General features: G+C 44.2%; 1 protein-coding gene across 1 annotated transcript in view; it reads left to right on the forward strand.

Annotated features, from left to right (window-relative positions):
• Positions 1–6,543: 6,543 nt before the first annotated feature.
• The window catches only part of MSANTD1 (Myb/SANT DNA binding domain containing 1), a 33,452-nt gene continuing 19,014 nt past the window's right edge, over positions 6,544–20,981 (forward strand). The window contains 4 exon segments of the mRNA XM_059818154.1: positions 6,544–6,601; positions 6,604–6,636; positions 6,639–6,809; positions 20,313–20,577. Of these exon segments, the coding sequence (XP_059674137.1) occupies positions 6,544–6,601; positions 6,604–6,636; positions 6,639–6,809; positions 20,313–20,577 (527 nt within the window).

Here is a 20,981-nt window from a genome sequence, read left to right on the forward strand (position 1 = left end):
ATTAATCAAAGGTAGCAGAAAGAATTCAGAACAAAGGGTATGACTGTAAAACAAAGACACAAAGCACTTAAGTGAAAGTCCAGCTACTGCGGGACTTTGCCCTCAGGGCAAAAAACCCCAAAACCCAAAATAACCCTTTCAGATCAAAATTGTGCAGATGCTACCAACATGTTAGTGTGAGCCATCGGACATGAATTTGCATGTCCTGCAATGCAAGGGAGGTGTTCATTATTTTATCCATCTGCGGTAATATATTTCCTTCTTAGAAGGTCCAGTTTGTGAGAATGTCAGTGCTCTTAGTGTCTGGGGGGAAAGCCTCCAAAGACCGGAGCTTGGTCTGTAATAATTATACTGCCCTTGCAAATTGTTGAATAGATAGAGCTAAGTATGGAGGGCTTCTCATGATCTCTGTCTCCTTTAACATGGTTTGCCCTAAGTATTTTTGTCATCAAACCAGTTTATGTAGTGCTGGCTTATTGCCAAATTTGTCACATAAAGTGTTTTTCTTGATGTGATATAAGCTAAATTGGTGTCATGATCTTTTTGTTAAGGCAAGCAATAAATTATATTCTGGGATAGAAAAATGGTGATAAAGTACCATCTCTGCTGACAGCCTAGAAAGAATAATGTTGAAATAACTCATAAACATACTGATTGAGTAGGTTCCTCAATAGATCAGGTAGGGCCTTGACACCATCTGGTTCACTAAATGTTCATGAGGTTTTTCTGAATCTGAAAGTGGAGAGGATCTCATAACTCTAATTCTTTCTTCTAATAAGACTGTGATCCAGGCCATTTCTTACAGCAGAACAGCCTTTCTGCATAGATCGTTAGAGAGGGCATCCCCTTAATTATTTATACTACACATACCAGGTGTGCTGATTATGAAATTTCCCTAGAGGCTCCAGAAGGAAATGAAATCCTAATAAATGCGTGAGATGATAGTGGAACAATGCTAGAATCTCCTGGATGAAAATCAGTCATCTGTGTCAGTGATCCTCCTTACAGTGGTTTTTAGAAAACATTACTGAAGCTAATCTTCTTAGACTTGTCATCCAAACCATCCTGGAGGTGTGAAGAAATTGCCCTTCTGGGGAACTGCAGTGCTTTTGTGGGAAACAGAGAAAGAATAAGGCTAGAGGAATACATTTCTTATCTCAGAGAGATGTGGAGGTGGCAGTGTTGATATTGGTGTTGGCTGTGTTCATAGTTAGTATTATTGCACAGTGACGACTGAAACATGGTCCTGAAAACATCTGGAAAATTCTCCTTATCAAAATGCTGGCTGAGAAAATCAGAGGACTCTGTTTTGGAAATATGGGTGGTTCTTGTCTTGGCAAATGGAACAATTTCATTTGTAGGAGAGACTTGTATTTGTCTGAGACGCTTGGTATCAAGAGAGTATTCAGTGAAGTACAAGGGAAGAAAGGGCATTTCTCTGCAGAAGTAAATGGAGAAATACCAATGACACTAAACACAGGATCAGAAAAGAAGGGGAAAGACCTTGATGTGAGAGACAACAGGGAAAGCAATGTATGGATGTGAAACAACTTAATGGAATAGGAAAAAGACAACACTGGTTTTAACCCAGAGCGACGTGCAATGACCAGGACAAACTCAGTTTTCTTGTCCCTGTGCAAACAAAAAAAAAAATCTCAGTGAGGTGGAATGCATAAATATGAGAATGATTCTTACAATTTTGTGGTTCAAAGGAACAGCTACAAGAGTAAGATGCTCGCAGAGAACATGCAGCTGGTGAGAAGACATTATAATATGAGCTCAAGGAAGTGCGTGTATCTTTTCTATCAAAAGGCTTGAGCAGAACTCTCTGAAACGCTGGTATTGTTCAGTGGAAGAGCAGAGAGATGTTAGAAGTAAAAAGACATCTTTCGGAAAGTGGAGGTCATGTTTGAACAGAGAAAACAGAAAAGAGCATACATTCAAGTTACATAAGGCAAGTTAAACAAGGCAGGTAAAATCAATTTTGAGGAACAACTTGCTAAACTCACAGAAACAATGAGAAAACCCCTTCAAACTGATGAAGAGCAAGAAGCCTGTCCATCAGCAGGCTTGATAGGCGAATGCCGTGTAATAACACTCAAAGTACATAAGGCTGTTACAGAAAGGCTAACTAAATCTTTGCTTTGCTGTTCATTATAAAGGATCTCGGGCAGCTTTCTCTTCCGGAGCATTTTGGTACCTGAAAAAGTGTGAAGAGCTGTTTTAAATTGAAGTGTCAGCAGAACAGGTTTAGAACAATTGGATAAAATGCATAATACCGTTGATAAAAAAAAAAGGTGGTAGCTATGGAAGCCACCCAAGATTCCCGAATGTGGAGTTGTCGAATTAATGGTTTTCTTTGATGTGAATTAACTAATTACTATGGCAAGTGAAAGTGGCAAATGTAGTTGATGTTTAAAGGGCTATATATACTGGTAAATCTAGCCTTCCTTGGGCAAATTTATGGAAACTAAAATGAAGACTTGAATTCATAGATGAAATACGATATATTGGGTAAATGTCAAAATGGATTTTGTAGAAGGAAGCTGTCACAAATCTGTGTGCTTTGAAGCCCAGCAGCCCACGGGTAGAGGTGATTTAGTTGATAAGGTGTAGCTGGACTTCCAAGGTCCCTTACTAATGGTCCTCAAACCCCTTGAATTCTCAAGAAATAAAAGGGAAAGCACTCCTGTAGTTTTGAACTGGTTATGGCTCTACTGAGTTAAAGGTATTAACACAGAGGGTAGGAACTGAATCATCAATTTTCCTATTGCAGAAAAGTCACCAAGCTACAGGAGTCTGTTGGTATCTCTACTCTTGAATTACCTACTAATGTTTTAGGAAAAAAGGAGAGCTGACAAACTTTTTACCTATAAGAAATTTTCAAGGTAATAAAAATTAAAACAGTCTGTGAATATTCTTCTCCATTTTCTCACCTGGTCTAGACAACTGCAAAGTAATGCATAAGTGAAAAGAACCGCACCTATGCACCCACAGAGATGTAACCATTCCTGAGAAAGATCTTGGTGTCATTTTGAATAGTTCTTGGAAAATACCGGGTCAATCCTTAGTAATGCTCAAGAAGATAAATAGGACGTTAAAGACTTTACAGACAACTTAAAATTAAAAAAAAAAATAAATTTAGATTTGTGTGTAAATCCACAACATGCCCAAGTGTTGCACGGTGTGATAACTGTATCTTGAATGCAGTAGAAGTACAAATGGTACAGAGAATAGCTGCCATAATGATAATACGTACAGAATGGTTTCTGTGCCAAGAGAACTTAAACATAGGCTTGGAAAGGACCCCTGGGGACACCGTATTCAGTCCTCTACTACTACTGGCACCATGGCATACAGCTTTTCATGTATTTCTCAAATGCTGCCAGAGAATTGTCTGGTCTCTGATTTGAATGCATTAGGCTTGTACAGCTCTGCTTACGTTGCAGTAGACAGCTGTCCTACTCTTGCTCATTCCACCTTTCCCCCCTGTTCAGCAGTGTCGTGGGTGCGGAAGGCTGAGCTAGATTCTAAAACTAAAACTGGTAAGACTGCACTGTGTATTGGCATGTGGTAGAATTAATTTTTGGATATTTAATTAAATAATGTGATAGTGCAAGCAGGATTGGCCAGCGTTGCTCTAACACAGGCTTCCCAAGTGCTTTCTCATGCTCTGGATACAGGATATCGAATTCCACCGCGGGTGTCTTCAGAGCTGGGGGAGTCCAGCGAGGAGGTTTTTAAATTACCACATTGTTAAGGTCAGTGGGAAATTCTGTCTAAAAATCACTGGCATGGAATGATGCAGAATTTTAGCCATAATTTTCTTATTTTGTGGGAGGTTTAGGGGCACTTGTTGGATAAACTAATGACTATGTCACTGAGATGAGTCTGAAATCGAAATCAAAATCTTGTGTCAGACTTTCTTTCCAAATGGGCCTGAAACAAATTCTGCAGCTCTTGCACACATCTACCTACGAAATCGTCTTGACAAATATCTAAAACAAATTGCAAATATTTCCATTTACTCAGCCTACTCATCTATCCCTATTTAGAGGGATACCTCCTCTAAATACCTCCTGTTTTGTCAAAAAGTGCCACTTTTCTACTGCGTAGCTCCTATTTCTATGGTTAGTGTATTTCAGTGAGATTAAAATGTACTTATTTTCTCAAAAGACTTATTTGCAACTTCCAAATAGTACTACTTGTTCTTCCACTTCTTTCAAATACATATTTAAAGAATTGGAAGAAACAATAAATTTGAAGAAAATCAGGCTCACAGTATTTAAAAACACATGTCTAGACTTGCTCTTTAATTACTAACATAATCTTTTCTAACAATTAAACGTAGAGCTAGCTGTTACTTACTTGATTGCATTGGTTTGTGATAAAAACACATTGGCTAACACTACTTTAAAAATTCCTTTAAGAAACGCCTTTAGTTAAATTTCTGCAGACGAACTCTTTTAGTTCAAGGATTAAGGAGGAGCGGGAAGCTAACGAGGCACACAATAGTTAGTAAAACTATAGAAACTTTCTATTGCCTATTGGACTACAGAGTTTTATGATCAGCGTAACAGTCAAGGAGCCCAGACTGTTTTTAACCTCAGCTTAAACAAACACTTAAAAATTCAAGGTAAAAGCACTTTGGTGGTGATAAGAGATTTTCAGTTTGACATTTTAACCCTAAAGTAACAGGTTAGGACACTGAATGGTGGGAACCGATGTATCTCCGGTGATTTCAAGAGGGCTTGTTTGCAGGATCGTGATCCCTCCCCGATACTCGTCCTGATATCTGCTTAGGCTCCTGGGTACCCTTTTCCCACCCGTGTCCCCGTGCCAGCTCTCATGCTGCATCCCGCAAGCGGCTCCCACACTCTGCAAGCTCCAAACCTGGCCAGGGGAGTCAAACCTGCCCCTGTTGCCGAGGCCTCAGCTCACAGCCTTGCGCTCGCTGCTTAAGATACAAATGATTGGTGTGGTGGTTTTCGTGTAATAACTTAATGGTGATTATTAAGTCTCAGAAGTGGTCAAACTTGGGCTTGGGTCCTCCTTCTCCCAAGGGATATTCAAATCCACCTGTCCCTTCCCAGGCTGTAGGCAACCTCGCAGCCCTTGCTATTGAAGTTGTGCCATGGTGCGGAGAAGGATTTGCAGAGCCGGAGAGGAGAAGCAAGTGGGAGCCTGACTGTGGCATACTGGTTGGGACCTCCCCTGAAAGGAGGTGGGGAGCAGGTATCTGGCTGCGTTCCCAAGGCTGCTTACTATGTGCTTTGCATTAGAACACCCCTGGATAAAAATCAAGAACGGCCCTGGAGGGAGGCAGAGTCCAAACCCAGCACCCCTCTCCACGGGGAGAGGTTGTAACCACCTTGCTCTGGCAGCGGGTGCTATTTTCGTGCCACCCCAACCACACCCTCTTCCTCCAGCCACGTCTTTAAATGGAAGTTGGAGCGGCTGCTCCCTTGTACCGACGCCAGAGCCACGCTGAGGAGCGTTAGCTGTGCTCATAACTTCCCAGTCCCAAGTGGGCTTTCACGGGCGTAAGTGCTAAAAGGTTCGGCTCAGCCAAAATGGTGGGATCGCAGCACGGAGGAGGAAAAACTTGAGGTACCCAAATACCTTCTTTTGGAGAAAAAACGGGTTCCTGTGGACTATCAGGCACCTAATCAGTTGTTTTCTTGGAGGAGGGGAGAGGTCATTGCTAGTTTAGCTCTGTGTCTTAGACTTGGAAATTGTTTCCCGTTGCAATACTCTTTAGGTACCTCTGTGGCTTTGAGGACCTTGCCTTAACTGAATTGAGAGCATGTTTCATTTTGAGATGTGACTGAAGGACGTGCAAGGTTGAATTCAGCTCTGGAGCATCCAATTCTCTTTTGAAAATTACTTCAGTTTCACAGTCATTTAGAAGCTTTTGAAATTTTTCCTCTTGCCATCTCTGGCTTCTCCTTGTGTAAAATAGAGATAAAAATACCTTCAGGACCCACCATGTTTTAAAAAAGATTTTGCGATCCTCTGAAGGACATCACGCTGAGCATTGAGCATTAACTCACAAAATGAAGAATTTGGCGGATGAGAGAAAAGTGGGGAAAAATTGCGTCTGCTGGTGGCCTGGGTGAGGCTGGGATGTCTTTTAAAGAGACACCTTTTGCTGGCGGTGATAAGATGTGTAGATCAGGGTGTTTGTCATATTCTTTTGAATTAAGGTGAGTAGTTTTCAGCACACAGGAATGAGGTTGTTGAAGACTTAGGGGCCAATTCAAGTAATTTATGATGGGACTGTATAGCATGTGGAATATATTTGTTTGTATATTTGTTTGAAAGGCTAGAGTTGGCAAACTAAACTAAACCCACCTCACTAGACCTTTACAAGATAACCTTGGCTAAGCATGGCTGACCTTTCTCCTTGATTGCTCTGAAACGTTTCCTCGCTCCCCTCCCCGCACAGTGCCTTGTTCTGCCAAACTCTCTCTCCCCCAGACACGAAGTTCTGCTCCGGGTCGGTGATCTGCTGCGAGGACTCCTGCATTGACTTCAAGGCTCATGGAGGATCTTCTGTTCCTAGGACAGCAGGTACTGAAGATTTTCTTCCACACCATAAAACTCCCAAAGCTATAAAAGTGCGGGTTTGTGTGTTGAGCCTGCATCTCCCTTCTGCTCCACCTCTGAGAAGCAGAGCAAGGGAATGGGGCAGAGTGTTTCAGGGCTGCAATTTCTGAGCGTGGAGAAGTTGCTGTGTTGTCTTCTCTTCAGCCAGAGGAGGTCAAGTCAGTCACTGATTCAGTCCCTTGTAAGGAGTCACTTCACAGGTTTGTAACTTGTGGATAGAGGAGTCCACATTACAATACCTGCTTTCTGTGGCGATTGCTGATTTGGGTTTATAAAGGGTTTAACTGATCAGTACTTTGTCCTTGAACCTGTTTGCTTTCTCCTGATGCACTGGCTCTGAAGGCGCTGTGTGACTGGACCATATCAGAGATGTTAGCCAGTAGACTGGGAGGGGTGTATTTTTTAAAATTTGTTGACTTTTAACATTTCTTCAGTCTTGAGAGTCCAACGTATTTTTGTGTCTTGGGGTGGACATGCCTTCTTACGATCCTGTATTAGACTGGCACTCAGTCTCATCGTCTCCTCCAGCGTTTACATGCAGAATTTTCTGATAAGAATATTGCTCAAAAGAAAGACAAAATTTCTCTTTTTGTGATTCTTAAGTAAAACTACAGCACACAGAAAATCAACCTGTGGCATCCAAGCATGCCTTTGATTTTTACCAGTCTTGGATTTGTCCTAAGACTGTGTGGAGTCTGTAGGCACATGCAACACATTTCTGAATTTTTTGGAGGGAAAATGTAATGCTCCTTCACTTCCTGAGGGTTATTCTGCACATAGTAAGGTTTCCCTGGGCTCTGTCGTGAGGTGGTGGCCCTGTCTTCCTTCAGCTGTCCCTTCCTCTCCTCTTCCAAGACTTATGTTGGAATAGTTGCTATTAGAAATCAACCAGGTAAAATAATGCATATGCACGTGTGTGTATAGATATAAAAATATAAAAAGTGAGAGTGTGTATATATATGTGTGTGTGTACAAATACAACAGGCAGTGGCACAGATGTTGGCTCTCTGACAATAATTAACACAGATGTAAACAAAAACATTATTCACAAGATTTACTTACTGTTTTACTAAGTTTCATACAGAATTGAGCATTTGAGAATGAGAGTTGATTTTTGACCGTTTCTGGGTGTAGTGCAATGTAACTATTATATCATGTTAATAATCTAAAACAAAGCTGATCCTGCTTTCCCATATTGTAGCATGTTGAAAGTAGTGGGAAACATCTAAATTATCTTAAAAGTGAGAGTGATTCTGGAAACTTTGATAACTCACACCACCTGTAATACTTTAAATGCTTAGACAGGAATTTGCATGTGATGCCTGCCTGAAGGACTTCTCCTTTGTAAGATAAAAACGACATAGGGAGACAGAGTAAAATAGAGCACAATGATGTTTCTAAAATATTTAAAGTAATGAGATGTATAAAATACTCCGAAAATATTCCCAGTAGTTGTGGTGACCAGGGTTCAAGATTCTCTTCTGCCTTTACAGCAGAAGAAACCTGAAAATGTGTATTTCTGTCAAAGCCAAACACTAGTAAGGATATATTTGATCCTGCTTTTGGGACCACGAATTTTATTGAGTGAAGTGTCTGGTTCTCACATTCCAGGGGGTGTTTTCTGTTGCTTCAAAACCTTTTTGGACCTTGCTTTCAGCTTTCATCTCTGGTTAAATGACTCCTTAACCCTGCAAGGCACTGCAGAAGAAGCACGCGAATTTTTTCGTTTGGGGGTCTGCCATGACCCCACATTACGGCTTTTACCCGGAGGCTGGTGGAAGTCTGGATGTCAGTTGTGGTTATCTCCTTGCCATGTACGATACCCAGAGAGGCACTGTGCGGATCAGAGGTCAGGGATGGAGCTGCAGATCGGCCGATGAAAGAATTTGGTTATTGTGGAAGCAGGTTAAAGCAAGGATCAACGCAAGTTACAGTAGCTGGGATTTGACTGGGTGTCATGGTATTTTCCCAATTTCAGGAGGCAGAGAAGATCAGAGAGCTGGTCAGGAATATTTCATGTAACATCAAACAGCTCTTGTCAGACTTGTTCCTTTGTTTTCAGAAAGGCAGGATAATATTTTGGAAAATGTTTACTATTGTGGTTTTGCTAGACTGGTTTTTACAGCCAGAAGAAATGGATAAGGGTTTGTCTTGTCCCATTTATTAAGGACATCCCAAGTCCTCATTTCCTAGATGTGTGTTGGGACATCAACACCGCTGTCCTCAATTTCTTTCCTGTGTTTAAAGTACATGGGCCAGACGTGTCCAGCCACTCCAGCTCATGTGTTCAGCGGTCCTGCCAGATCAGCACTTCACTGAAGTTCTCCATAATGTATTCACAAAAAGTGATAAAACACTCCTTAAGAGGCCTCAAGGAATGATTAGTTTAATCTTCAATTAGTTCCCGCTGAGACTTGATGAGAAATCATTTGAAAAGGTATGCATGAGCTTTAATATAATCTGCCTGTCCAGTTGACATGAAGCATAGTGTGCAGAGGGGAAAGATGTTGCAAATGGAGAAACACATGGCATTAGGATCGAATATTTTAGATGGCTGCCTGTGATGCGGTTTTGGTCTGCTTAAATGGCTTCAGCCACTGGGATACTGCTGTGGGGCATTAAAGACAGTGTGGGGGAAGAGTCAGCGCACACAGTATGTTCAGGCACGTAAGGCATCACTGTTGGGTTAAAGTTGCAGTATATTAGCAGAGAAGAATATTTTCATTTTTATGGCTGGTGAGACACTGACAAGAAGTAGTCATACTGGTTCTGCCCTTGGTTGGGAAGGTTTGTGGATCAGGCTGTTCAGCTCTTTTTAAGCCCACAGCAAAATAGGAGCTAAAGCCAGTCCAAGTAGTTTTTACAATACCCTTTTACAGAAAGGTGAGTGAGGTGGGGGGAGGACTGACTTCCTAAGTCCTTCGGAGTTGGCCGATTGCCTCTCGTAAACAGTTGCACAAGAGTGCCTCCCTTGGGAAACGCACTATTGCTTTCTGTTTGCCCAGCAAATGAAAAACAGTGGCCACTTTTATTAAAGAGAATGAGATACTGTGTTGTGAACTGGCTTGGTTTTTTGTAAATTGTTTAGTCTTGTATCTCTGCGATCAGACGGGGGTTCCTTGTTGCTTTGTTTAGGTCTCTGGTCCTACAGTCATTAAAGATGTTTTATATAACCAAAAAATCCCAACCTTCTGAGCAACTGAAGATTTGCTTAGAACACGGGGATCCAAAAGTGCTCCTTCGGGCTATGCCAAAATCTGTCAGTTGAACGTTTAGGGATTAAACACAGTAAGAATTCCCTACTGCCATTCACATCTGCCACGGACTCCCTTTGGACAGCTTGTCTGTACTTGCATCTTCATGCTGGAAGTCTTCTACATCTGTGTGGTTTTAGGTTCCATACATTTTCTGTCCAAACCTCCCCTCAAACACCTGGGTTAGGCTTCTCATTTTTGCTGGGCATGCCCAACCCCCTGTGGAGTTTGGCTGGAAATAGGAAGGCTCCGCAGTACTGAAAATCAGGTCTGTAGCTCTTCCGTTTTGTTACTATCCAGAACAATCTTTGCTTACCTACTGGAGGCAGCTTTGCTGCCAAAAAAGAGTCGTCTGAGTGCTCACTAATCTGCTACAGGCAAACTGAGTCCAGTTAATCCATAATTTAAACTAATGTTCTTGATTGCACTCGCATGATCTACTCAGCGGAGAAGCGTGTGGTGGCAGGTACTCTGTCACTCCTTTTGGTAGTATTAGCTTTGCTTGCCTCCAGATCTGCGTCAGGGGAAGTTCAGATTGGACATTAGGAAAACATTCCTCACTGAGAGGGTGGTCGGTCACTGGAACAGGCTTCCCAGGGAAGTGGTCACGGCCCCAAGCCTGTCAGAGTTCAAGGGGCGTCTGGATGACGCTCTTAGTCATAGGGTTTAGTTTTAGGTAGTCCTGTGAGAAGCAGGAGTTGGACTTGATGATCCTTATGACTCCCTTCCAACTTGAGATATTCCATGAATACCCATGTTGCAGTGGGTATTTATAGGCAAGCAACTCATGCTGCTTTTCCCGGCGCAGACCTACACTTATTCGGGGCACATCCTCTGGTTTACGACACTAAACGCCACGTTGAATGAAAAGCACCAGGGAGGGTTTTAGAGTCACTGGTGGCATTGGACAGCTGGTGTTGGATGTGGAAAAGTTTGCACCCAGAAGTGGTTTGTGGGTGTGCATTAGTTCAGAAGAACTTACGAAAGGAGGCAGACGGACGTCCTCAGGCCGGCCAGAATGCTCCTGTACACGACGGCTAGAAAGTTTCTTTGATCCATAGGCTGATGGGTTTGCTGGTGGCATTTCATTGAGGCCAAGAGAGGAAGCAAATACGCACTCCTTGGTTTAGTGATAGCCTAAGCAACAGAAGCTAATGCCCAGATCAGAGGACCATGCTCAGGCTGGAATATAAACTGAACTCTGGTGGCTGGAGAGTGGTTGGAGCTGGAGGCATGTCTGATAAACAGCAGAGAGCCATGGAGAGAGGAAAAAAAAGCTGGAAAAAGCCAAGAGTCAATGAGGAACAGAAAAGCAATTCCAGTACAGGCTTACGGTGAAGGCAGCAAGAGGAGACGCGGCACCTCTGGGCAGAAGGCCGAGTGGAGGGGCATGCTGGATGTGGGAGGGGGAGCTGACCCTTCCTGGCTATCCCTGGCGTGTCCAGGGAGCAAGACTGTGCATGCTGTAAACCAAGAGGAATCACAAGACCCCAAATACTGGCTAACCACTTTATGTTGAAAGGGGCAACGTTATATGCGTATGGCAATAAACCTTTCTACATTGAGACGGGTCGTCCTCCTGCCTATCTTGAGACATGAGAGCTAATGCTTAAGTTCCCAATACTGTCTTTGTCTTGGAGCTGCCACTCAGTGTCCCAGTAGCTGAAGAATTTGTGTGGATCATTTGCACAAAGGCAGAAGTCATCCTTTCAGGGGACACAGACCATACAGGGCTTCACAGGCCATATGGCTGCACAGCTTCTTTGGGACAACATGGGAACACGTGCTTCTACTGGAAAACCCATGAGTTTTCACTGGGGTGAAAGCTTTTCCGTGTAGCTGTCTGACGGGGTACTAAACTCCCCTGAAACGCTCTGAGCACGGGATTGGGAATAAACTCAAGACCAGCTGTGACCTGCTGTGTGATACTTCCAGTTCGGACCCGTGAAAGCCGTACGTGTTTCCCACGGCAGGACACGGAGATGCGGTGGGACGGCTGACATCGCTGGCAGCCTGTCCCAGAAACGGCAGCTACTTCTTGTACAGTCTCAACTTCCATTAGCAAGCACTTAAGCAGATAAGCTCTTTGGCTATCAGAGCGGTGCTGGTGAATTTGGTTTTACTTATCTTTTTGGCAGCTCTCAGATCAGGCAGTCTTTTACAGAGTATCGTCTGAACTTTATTTATAGGTTACAACACTTTTCTTGAATTTCCATTCCTGAGGCTGCCTTGCAATAATACCCAAAACACCATTTACATTTTAGTATTTAAATATTTTATGAAAAGATACGAAAATCTCCTGTGTCCTAAATATTTTATCTGAAATAGTTTTTTTTTTTTTAATCCTGTAAATTTTCCTCTGTGGGGCTGCAGAGCTGAGCGAACCCTTGCACGGGGAAAGGCCTGCGGTTGGGGGTAGTCCGGGGTCTCTGAGCAGAAGCGCAGAAGGACAGTCAGAGAAGCTCTCGCCTTTCTCGGCTCGGCAGGCATCTTTGATCTTTAATGCTTTTTAGTTTCAAAACCTGTGGCTGATTAAACTGCAGAACAGCAGGACCTAATCCCACCGCCGTCCCCCACGGAGATGAGGCAGTGCGAGGCGTTCCCCGGCCACCTCGGGGTAATTGCTGGGCTCGCCCGGGGCGCGGCTGCGGCGGAGAGCAGCGTACGCCGAGGAACCGGAGCCTCTCCGCGGCCGTCGTGGGCCTCGGCAGGGAGTCAAGGAGAGACAGCGTGGGGATGCCAACAGCTGCTAGGTGGATGCAGCAACTAGTAGCAAGCTCGGAGCGGCGGGGCTGGGCTTCTGGCAGGGAATTGCCAGCAACTTGCACTGCAGTTTCTCTGAGGCTGCTGGAAAAGAGCCCAAACCGCTCTCCTTTCTGGAAGAACAGCAAGCTAGAACCCATTTATTCAACACAGCTCTAATGCTTGCTACCGCAACGGTGCAAAAACTTGTTTAGCTGGAGTCCCGCACCAGTGCCAAGCTCCCTGCGCTTGGCTTGCTCTCACCTGTTTGAATCTGGGGGATGGCTTCTCGCTAGTGGATCGATGAATCAATAATCTCCTTCAAGCATTTATTTAAATATCGCTACTTTTTATGCTGCTGTTAGCAAGGAATGCCACCAGCAGCATTAATTCTTGCTGGGCCAGAAACGATGCTGCGCGCAGCCGCAGCACCGCCACGGTCAAAACAGCTGCCGTCATCTGGGTTTTCGTGACACGGTGTTTTCCTCCTGCCCTGCTGAGTCGTGGGAATGTCGCTCAGGCACAGGGAAGACTTCTGCGCAACAGATTTTTCTTCTTTTGCGACACATGTCAAATCCAAACTGGATTAAATCATGGTCTATGTCTAAAATGAACTGCTTAGAACAGGTTCTCAGAAGAATTTACTTCTGAAAGAGAAGTATTTGCATAGCATTTTAGGAGCAGTTTTTGATGAACCAGACACTTTCCAGCATGTAGCTTGCTAAAATGTGCTAAAACCCAAACATGGGCACGAGACTTACTGAGTCCTGTAAGTAAGCAGGGCCAAAATAATTTCTTTCAAGTGGGATTTGGAAACCATTCATTGGGAACGGAGCAAACTTCATTGTAATCTGATTTGTTGCTTGTTTACCAGAAAAGGAATATGTCTGATACTACGTACTGCAGGGTTGTTCCATAAGCTGAGGACCTGCAAATGATTTCTTTAAGAGTAAGCAAACCTCAGAAATGCTCTGTTTACTATAAATTGAACTGGGACTATGACATGTATAGAACTGATGTCTTTGCTCTCTATACTATATAACTACATTTTTTAAGAATACTGCCTGTCTCTCTCTGTACACCTGAAAATTTAGGAACACGTGTGACTGAAAGTCCATCTAGTCTGGCATCCTGCCTCCATCTATTGTAAGTGCCAGACGTTTTGGGAATGGTTATTTGCAACTTCTGGACGTAAGGGATTTTTTTTTTTCCCCCTAATATGCTAAACTATGGTCTGTAGTATGAGTGTTCGTGTCTCTGCTAAACTTAAAAAAAATACAAAGTAATTAAAAAAAAAAAAATTTCTTAGTACTGTTATTTTTAATTTAATTACCAACATACCAGTCTATACTCGGTTTCCCAAAGCAGTGAGTTCCTTGGGTTCCCTGCAGTCCATGCGCTCCTTTTTCTGAAGCCCCACATAATTCCAGTTCTCCTCCTTGTCTGTGCTAATGTTTCCTGGTCTGACCACAAAAACTGCTGAAGCCCCATTTCCCGGCTTGTCTGCCTTCACCTCGCTGTCTCTCACCATGCTTCTCTCTCCGACTGGATGTCTGTGCAAAGCTGGCTTCCATGGTTACTACTAAAATAGGCAAAGGAGATATTTTTGGTCAGAATCTGCCAGTTCAGCAAGATCAACGTGCTTTTGGGAAATGTTCTGATTACAGTGAAATTCAAGCAGTATGTGGTCTAGCAAAACGAAATCAAAAACCTCTCCAGTTTTCCCCAGCTCACCTGCACCTTCTCAGACCACCATCCTCCTGGGCTGGCCGGTGCCCTGCTCCGCCGTCGGGAAAACCTGCCACACAGACAGCCCCGTGGGAGGGCATTTGTGTGGAAATGTTCATTTTTCTTGTTCTTTCTGTTCCAAGCGTTGACATATCAAAATCTTCTCTGCCCCGTGTCAGCCAGGATGCCTTCCCCTCAGCCATCCTCCTCCAGAGCACCCATTTCTGTTGTCAGACTTCTCTGCAGGTATTATTTATTTTAGATATACATAAAAGCTATTCAACCGTGCGATGGCCTTTGCTCAGTCATGTATTGCTGTCACTTGTCCCTCCTGCTCTGTCCTGTTTGTTTCCCTTGTGGCATGTCCTAGTTAGGTTGCAGACCTTCTGACGAAAGGGACTGTCCTTTTTTTACGTGCCATGAAACACCTACTGCACTTCCTCAGCCTGAATAACTTTTTCTGTTTGTCTTTGTAATAGGACCTCCTGCAGTTCAGAGAGCTTTTTGCTTCCCTTACAAACGGCATTGTACTCTCTCTATTGACCTTCCCTCACCGGTATTAGGGCAGCATGAGCTGTGGTTGGTGTGCAGTTTTACAGCTCTGGCCTGATGGCTCTGTGGTCGCAGCTCTCAAGGTTTTCTTACACTTCCATCACCCAAGGAGACCGGCAGACTGAAGAGTGCATGGACCTTATCACAGTTCCCATGCCCAGCTCCGCTGTCTGCAAGGGGCTTCCCTCCCTTAGGGCAAGCTCCTGGTTTCCAGCTCTCTCCTAAGCACAACGGCTTCGCTGCCGTGGACCTGTTGTTTTAATGGGGGTGCAAAGGCAGCAGCTTCTCCTCCGTGATTGCCTGTCCCTGCCTGTTGCCTCTGGCCAAGCTTTTCAGAAGCAGTGGAAGAGTATTTCTTCTCTCATTGTATTTATCCCTCTGCAAATTGCTGTGTGCAGCGATCAGAGACACTAAAAACATAATTTTTAGTAAGGCTTTAGAAAGTGGGCATTTTAGCCTGGTGGATGGCAAAATGCGGGGAGGAGGCAGCCTCCCAACGGGTGCAGACAGCTTTTTTTGAGCTTAAACCGTAGCATCCCCCTGCAATGCAAACCCCAAATGCTTTGTTTTTAAACAGACACATACATACTTTTACACCCTTTTAATCGGAGTTATCAAGGTGTGCCTGCACTGAAATAGCCAGAGGATGAACATGTGCTCTGTAGCCACTACCCAATTTCAAGATTTGTTACTGCCCACACATGTGTTTTGCTCCTGGAGGGCCGGACTGGAGGACAGCAAGGAGCAGTGCCAAGCCTGTGCTTTGGACGACCTTGCTTTTAACAGCGTGCTCTAAACGCAAAAGGGTGCAAGCAGCTTTGCTTTTTGAGTTTTGTGTAGTGGAGACGTCACGGGATGCCCTACTGAAATAGCCCTGTGTTTTAGAGCGTTGGACCTGTGCCTTCAAGGGGTGATGCGTGCTTCTGATGGCTCCTCAGCAGGGACCTCCTCCTCCCACTGTCACTGCTCAGAGTCGCTGCCTAAAAGGGTGTTTGCTGCCAGTGGTGCTAAAACCGGGACCAGACCAATTGGTATCAAGACTTACCTGAAGCAAAACTAGCGTACTTCCATTTCTGAAATCCAAATAGGCAGCGACCTGCGTGTCAGCACCTCTCCACAGGCAGCTGCCCATTTGGATTTCAGAAACAGAATTCTATTTAGGAGAAGTTACAGAAATTTCTTGCGTCCTGATGGAATAAATTCTGATTTGCCAAGAAGGTGCTGCCTGACTTCTCCTATCACAGTCCCTAACAGCAGGATCAGACACGCTTTTCTCTAATCACAGTTTAATGGCTTACAGTTTGTGGGTTGCGCTCTGGTAATTGACTGACTAGAGCCGTTCTCTCCCTCCAAACACAAGGGAAAACCCCTTTCCCTAAAACTTGGCTAAAGGAAGTTTTATTTGACATGTGTTAGCCCACACTTGCAAAGCTGAAGGCTGTATACGCAGTTGGTTAGCACAGATCTCTTGAAGCATCGTCAACAGATACGTTAGGATTAATGGAGTTGTCAGATCTCTGTGGCAGAAACATCTACAGGCAAACTTCATTAGATCCACATCTGCAAATTAGAAACCCTTCTACCCTGTTTGGGTTTTGTTATCTTTAGAGATCACCATGAAAGGTGGGACAGCTGTGAGAGCTATTATTCAAGATGATATATAATGATTGCAAAAAAAGGTAGGGTGTTTAGACAGATGATACGAAGAACAGATTTGTGAGAGGATCATTACATTCATGTTCCTCTGAGCTCTTAGGAGCAGGCGTGCGTTAAAAGGAAGGGCATGAGTGAGATCTTCAAGCCCGCTGAGGTCAGTGTTCCTAAGAATGTCTTCCAGACTTGTCATTGCAGTGCCCGTCAGAGGAGGGACTGGGGTGAGCAGGAGAGTGGAGGAGAACAGCTTTCTCCTACAGAGGGAAGTCACCTACAAAGACATCCTCAGAAGTTCCATTGTGTATTTCAGTGGTTTCCAAGAGAAGTAACATCCTTATTTTATTGCGGAGAATAGTTACAGCTTCAGTTGCTTGCGGGGCACTTGGTGCCAGGCTGGTCCTCAGCCTGGAGGAGGCTGATGCTGGAGGACTCTGCCGTCAGCGGAGATGTCAGAGCAGAGCGTGTGAGGGATGTCAGTGCCAGATGCATCAGTGCCTTGGGGCTGGCAGAGACGCAGCTCGTCATGCCAGCAGTTATGCTGAGTTTGGTGACCAGCCCGTCTTGAGGCAGATGATGAACCTTGTCTGGCCTCTAGCTTGAGAGGGGCAAGAAGCAGCTGAGTGCGAATGGAGCTCGTCCTCTGAATGCCCCGGTCCTGGGAAGGGAGAGCTCTCCACCCTCGCAGGGCTGCTCTTCCCCCAAAGGTCCTGTCTTAGCTGTTGCTCCTGACTCAGGGGCCGGGATCGAGGGGTCGGTGACTCCCAGGGACCACGCAGGTCTGCAGAACATCAGCGGAGAGAGGCACAGCCTGGAGAGGTGGTTTTGCCTCCCCTGGCTCTGGTGAGGGCTGCAGAGATTATCTGGGGGTGAACCAGCTTTCCTTGCTTTCAGCTCCGCGTAGGGGAACAGTCACTTTATCAACCACTTGGCCCGGGTGCTTCAGCGAGGCAGAGGAGGCATGCGGGGTCTGCATAATTAATATTAACGACTTTCTCAGGGGAGGGGATAAAACCTGAGTCCTGGAAACTTAAGCTCCCTCCTGATGCTGAGAGGAGGGGAATAAGGGAGGTATTATTAGAAAGCATTTCTTTTATTTCACAGATGTTGAATAGCCCTATGCCACTATATCAATCTGTCAATTACACTAATAGGAAACAGCATATAGAAAAGTTAAGAGATGCGAATCGTACAGGAAAGCAACCCCCCCCTTCTGCAGGATCCCGGGTTTGGGGCCGGGCACGGCCCCCGCAGACGGTGCGGGGCACAAGGAGCAGCCGCACATATGCCAGGCACATGTGGATGAAAAGGGGAAGGAATAGTTGTGGACCATCACAGAAAGACCTTGTTGCAGCTGGACAGGTTCTCTCCCGGCCTGTCCTGGCTGTCGCGCTTGAGATCGGCTTAAAAAAACCTTTAAAGCAGAGACCACATATAACTTTGGGTTTTTTACAATGCCTATATATCATGCTATACGTTTCAGTGGTGTTAACCAGCATTTTCAGAACCTAGGGGGATTAAAGTCTGGAGGGGAAAAGCAAACCTCTAATGGACGAATAAAGGTGGAAAAGCAAGCTTGGCTTTGCAGCAGCGTGCGTCGGTCCCAAGTCAGACCCCGCGCTGCGAGGAGAGACCGGTGGTGTTTTTCTCTCGGACGCTGCCTTGCTTCCTTAAACTTGTCCTGGCGATCCCCAGCCCCTGCAGCCAGCCGAGCTCGGTACGGTTTTATTAACATAACTGCATGGAGCCCAAGGTTAAGTGATGGGAATTTCAAAACAAAACAAAACAATAAATTAATAAAATGAACGTGTCACCAGCTGATCCTCTTCTGACCACCATCTGTCCCCGGATCATGTGATGTCTCCCAGCTGGCCACCCAAGAGACAAACCATGCAAGATCATCATCACAACATATGCTGCTATTTACACATTTTTAAAGGTAATAGTTGCTAGGCTGTCACGTTAGTAGTTAAAAGTAGTTATTTGGAAGCTAGGGGATTTTTTCTTTCTATTTTTTTTTTTTTTTTTGAGGAAGCCAGTGACTCAGCAGGTATATTTCTGGCAGAGACGTGTTCAGGGTTGGATGAGTGGAAGTCCCTATGTACAGTATATGTGATCCCCCTTATTCTACGGTATGCTGTTGTGCCTTTTGTAATAAACAATCGAATAAATAAAATAGCAAGAAGGCAACGACACTACCAATTTTCCTGGTGTACCTTTTAGGAACATTCTGTGCTCTCTTTGCCATCTCCAGGATGCAAACCGAGCTGTGCATTTTTAAACTATTGTTAAGATCAAGGATGTGGTTATGAGAAGACTTACAATTTATAGGATACTTAAGCATTAAGGATTGAGGCACAGAACATTTCCTGGGGATTAACGACTGACTGGGTGAGCCTCAGGCCATTAACCCCTGCCTGTCATTAATCTTCAGGAAATGCCCTGCAGTGAGGTCGTTATTGCTGTTATATGCTGAAACAGAAAAGAATAGTAAGAAAGGTCCGTGGTTTATTTATTTCTATTTTACATAACACGGTTCTGTTGGGACTGTAGGGAATTAACATCTTTCTCTTTAGCCGGTTGCACTGCTGGAATTAAGGCAGCTCCTGCATCTCACTGTTTCGTGAAGGATTATTGTCAGACTGCACGGGTGTAAGCGGGGGCAGAATTTGGCCCCCTGCTTGTGTTGCACAATCCTTAAGACGATGAATAAGCAGTGCTTCTCCGGTGTCACTGCTGGCAGAATTTAGCCCTGTCTAGAAACCAGCCCCAAATGCTTGTTTTACAGCAAAGCAATTTATTCACCGTTCTAAGCATCTTGCAGCCTTTTTTTAACTCATTGAATAATCCTTTTAGGTTCCCTATAAAGCAGGTGAAATGCTTCTGCTGCAGTCCTAAGGCAGAACACAGGCTGCATAAATAGCATCTAAATTACCGGGAATGCAAAATACAGATACAGTAATACATACCTACAAAGGCAAATTCATACTGACAGGACTGCAGTGTGTGCTTATCAGCAGCAAAACATCTCGGGGAAAAAAAAAAGTGGCTTTATATTGGAATGGTATATACATTTCGCTCTCTATTTAAACACTTAACTACTATTTTGTGCATGTTCTCAAACCCAGACGCGGGCTCCTTTTCAGTGAGCCTGCCTGCTTAAACATTTATTAGCTCCGAGATGCATAGTTTTCCTAAAGCTGGCTGAAGCTTTTGCAGAATATCTTTGCAAAAAAAGCTTTTTTGTGTGTGTACGTGGCCTCCGTCCTTGCAAGCTCCTAGAGAGTCTGTCAAGGCGCAACTTAAAAGCTGGTTCAGGCGACCATGACCCCCTGCTAGCAGATTGTCTGCCTAAAAGGTAAGGGAAAGCTAAAAAAGAAGTCGAAACTTAAAAGTAGCTTCTCAAAGGCTGCACAGATCTTTTTTTTGTTAAACCTAAAGTGTTTAAAAGCTTTAATATTGATGGCCTGTCAACTTTGTCCTGATTCTTTGGCTTTCAGTTAAAAGGTTTTTGTTGTTGTAGCTTATGCAGTTGCTCTGTTGCTATGGAAACGTGACATCAAAATGACGTTTCTCTGTTTAAAAGCTTTTAACTAAATTCCTGCCTGTCAGATGTAGGCCCCATTTTGTGCACTCAAGCTTCAAGCTGTTGCAAAAAGGTTTCATATGTTCTGTTGTCATTCAAATTCTTTCTCCACATATGCATGTCTTGCACTACAAAAAACCTAAACTGAAAACTCCATCTATATTAAGTGTCCTCTTTTAAAACCCTTTTAGGTCAGTCAGCAATGGCTGCAGCAGAAATTCCCAGTTACATTGTCTCTTCTCAGACTGAGAAACACAGGAGGGCCAGAAACTGGACTGATGCAGAAATGAGAGGTTTAATGCTGGTTTGGGAAGAATTTTTTGATGAGCTGAAACAAACTAAAAGGAATGCCAAAGTTTATGAGAAAATGGCTAACAAACTCTTTGAAATGACTGGAGAAATTCGCCACGGAGAGGAAATAAAGATAAAAATTACAAATATGACATTCCAGTACAGGTAAGCTTCAGTTAATTCTTTTTATTTGGAAAGATTTTAGCAGGGGCAACGCAGTGATTTTTGCCTTTCAGAAAGAAGCCTCCTAGAGGAAATCTGTCGATAAAAGATTAAAGATTGTTCATATCGCTTTTAAAATTCTCTCTTGCCAGTGCTGTTACGTCATTGTTAATTTTTTCGCCCATTTCATGTCAAACTCTGGGACAACTTTGTTTCTTTCGAACTAGCTAGCTGTTAGGATGCAGAGGGGATGGAGATGTATTTAGTGGGAAAAGAGATTTCTTTTTTGTCTCTCTTTGCTGAGGGGACTGATTGTGGGAGCTTGGCAGCAGGTCCTTGCAGTGAAACTCCTGCGGTTTGAAGCGGCCAGTGAGAATCGGCATTGCAAGGCAAAGTTTAAAAAAAAA

The sequence above is a fragment of the Gavia stellata genome, chromosome 5, assembly GCF_030936135.1.
Source record: "Gavia stellata isolate bGavSte3 chromosome 5, bGavSte3.hap2, whole genome shotgun sequence".
NCBI classification, from domain to species: Eukaryota; Metazoa; Chordata; class Aves; order Gaviiformes; family Gaviidae; genus Gavia; species Gavia stellata.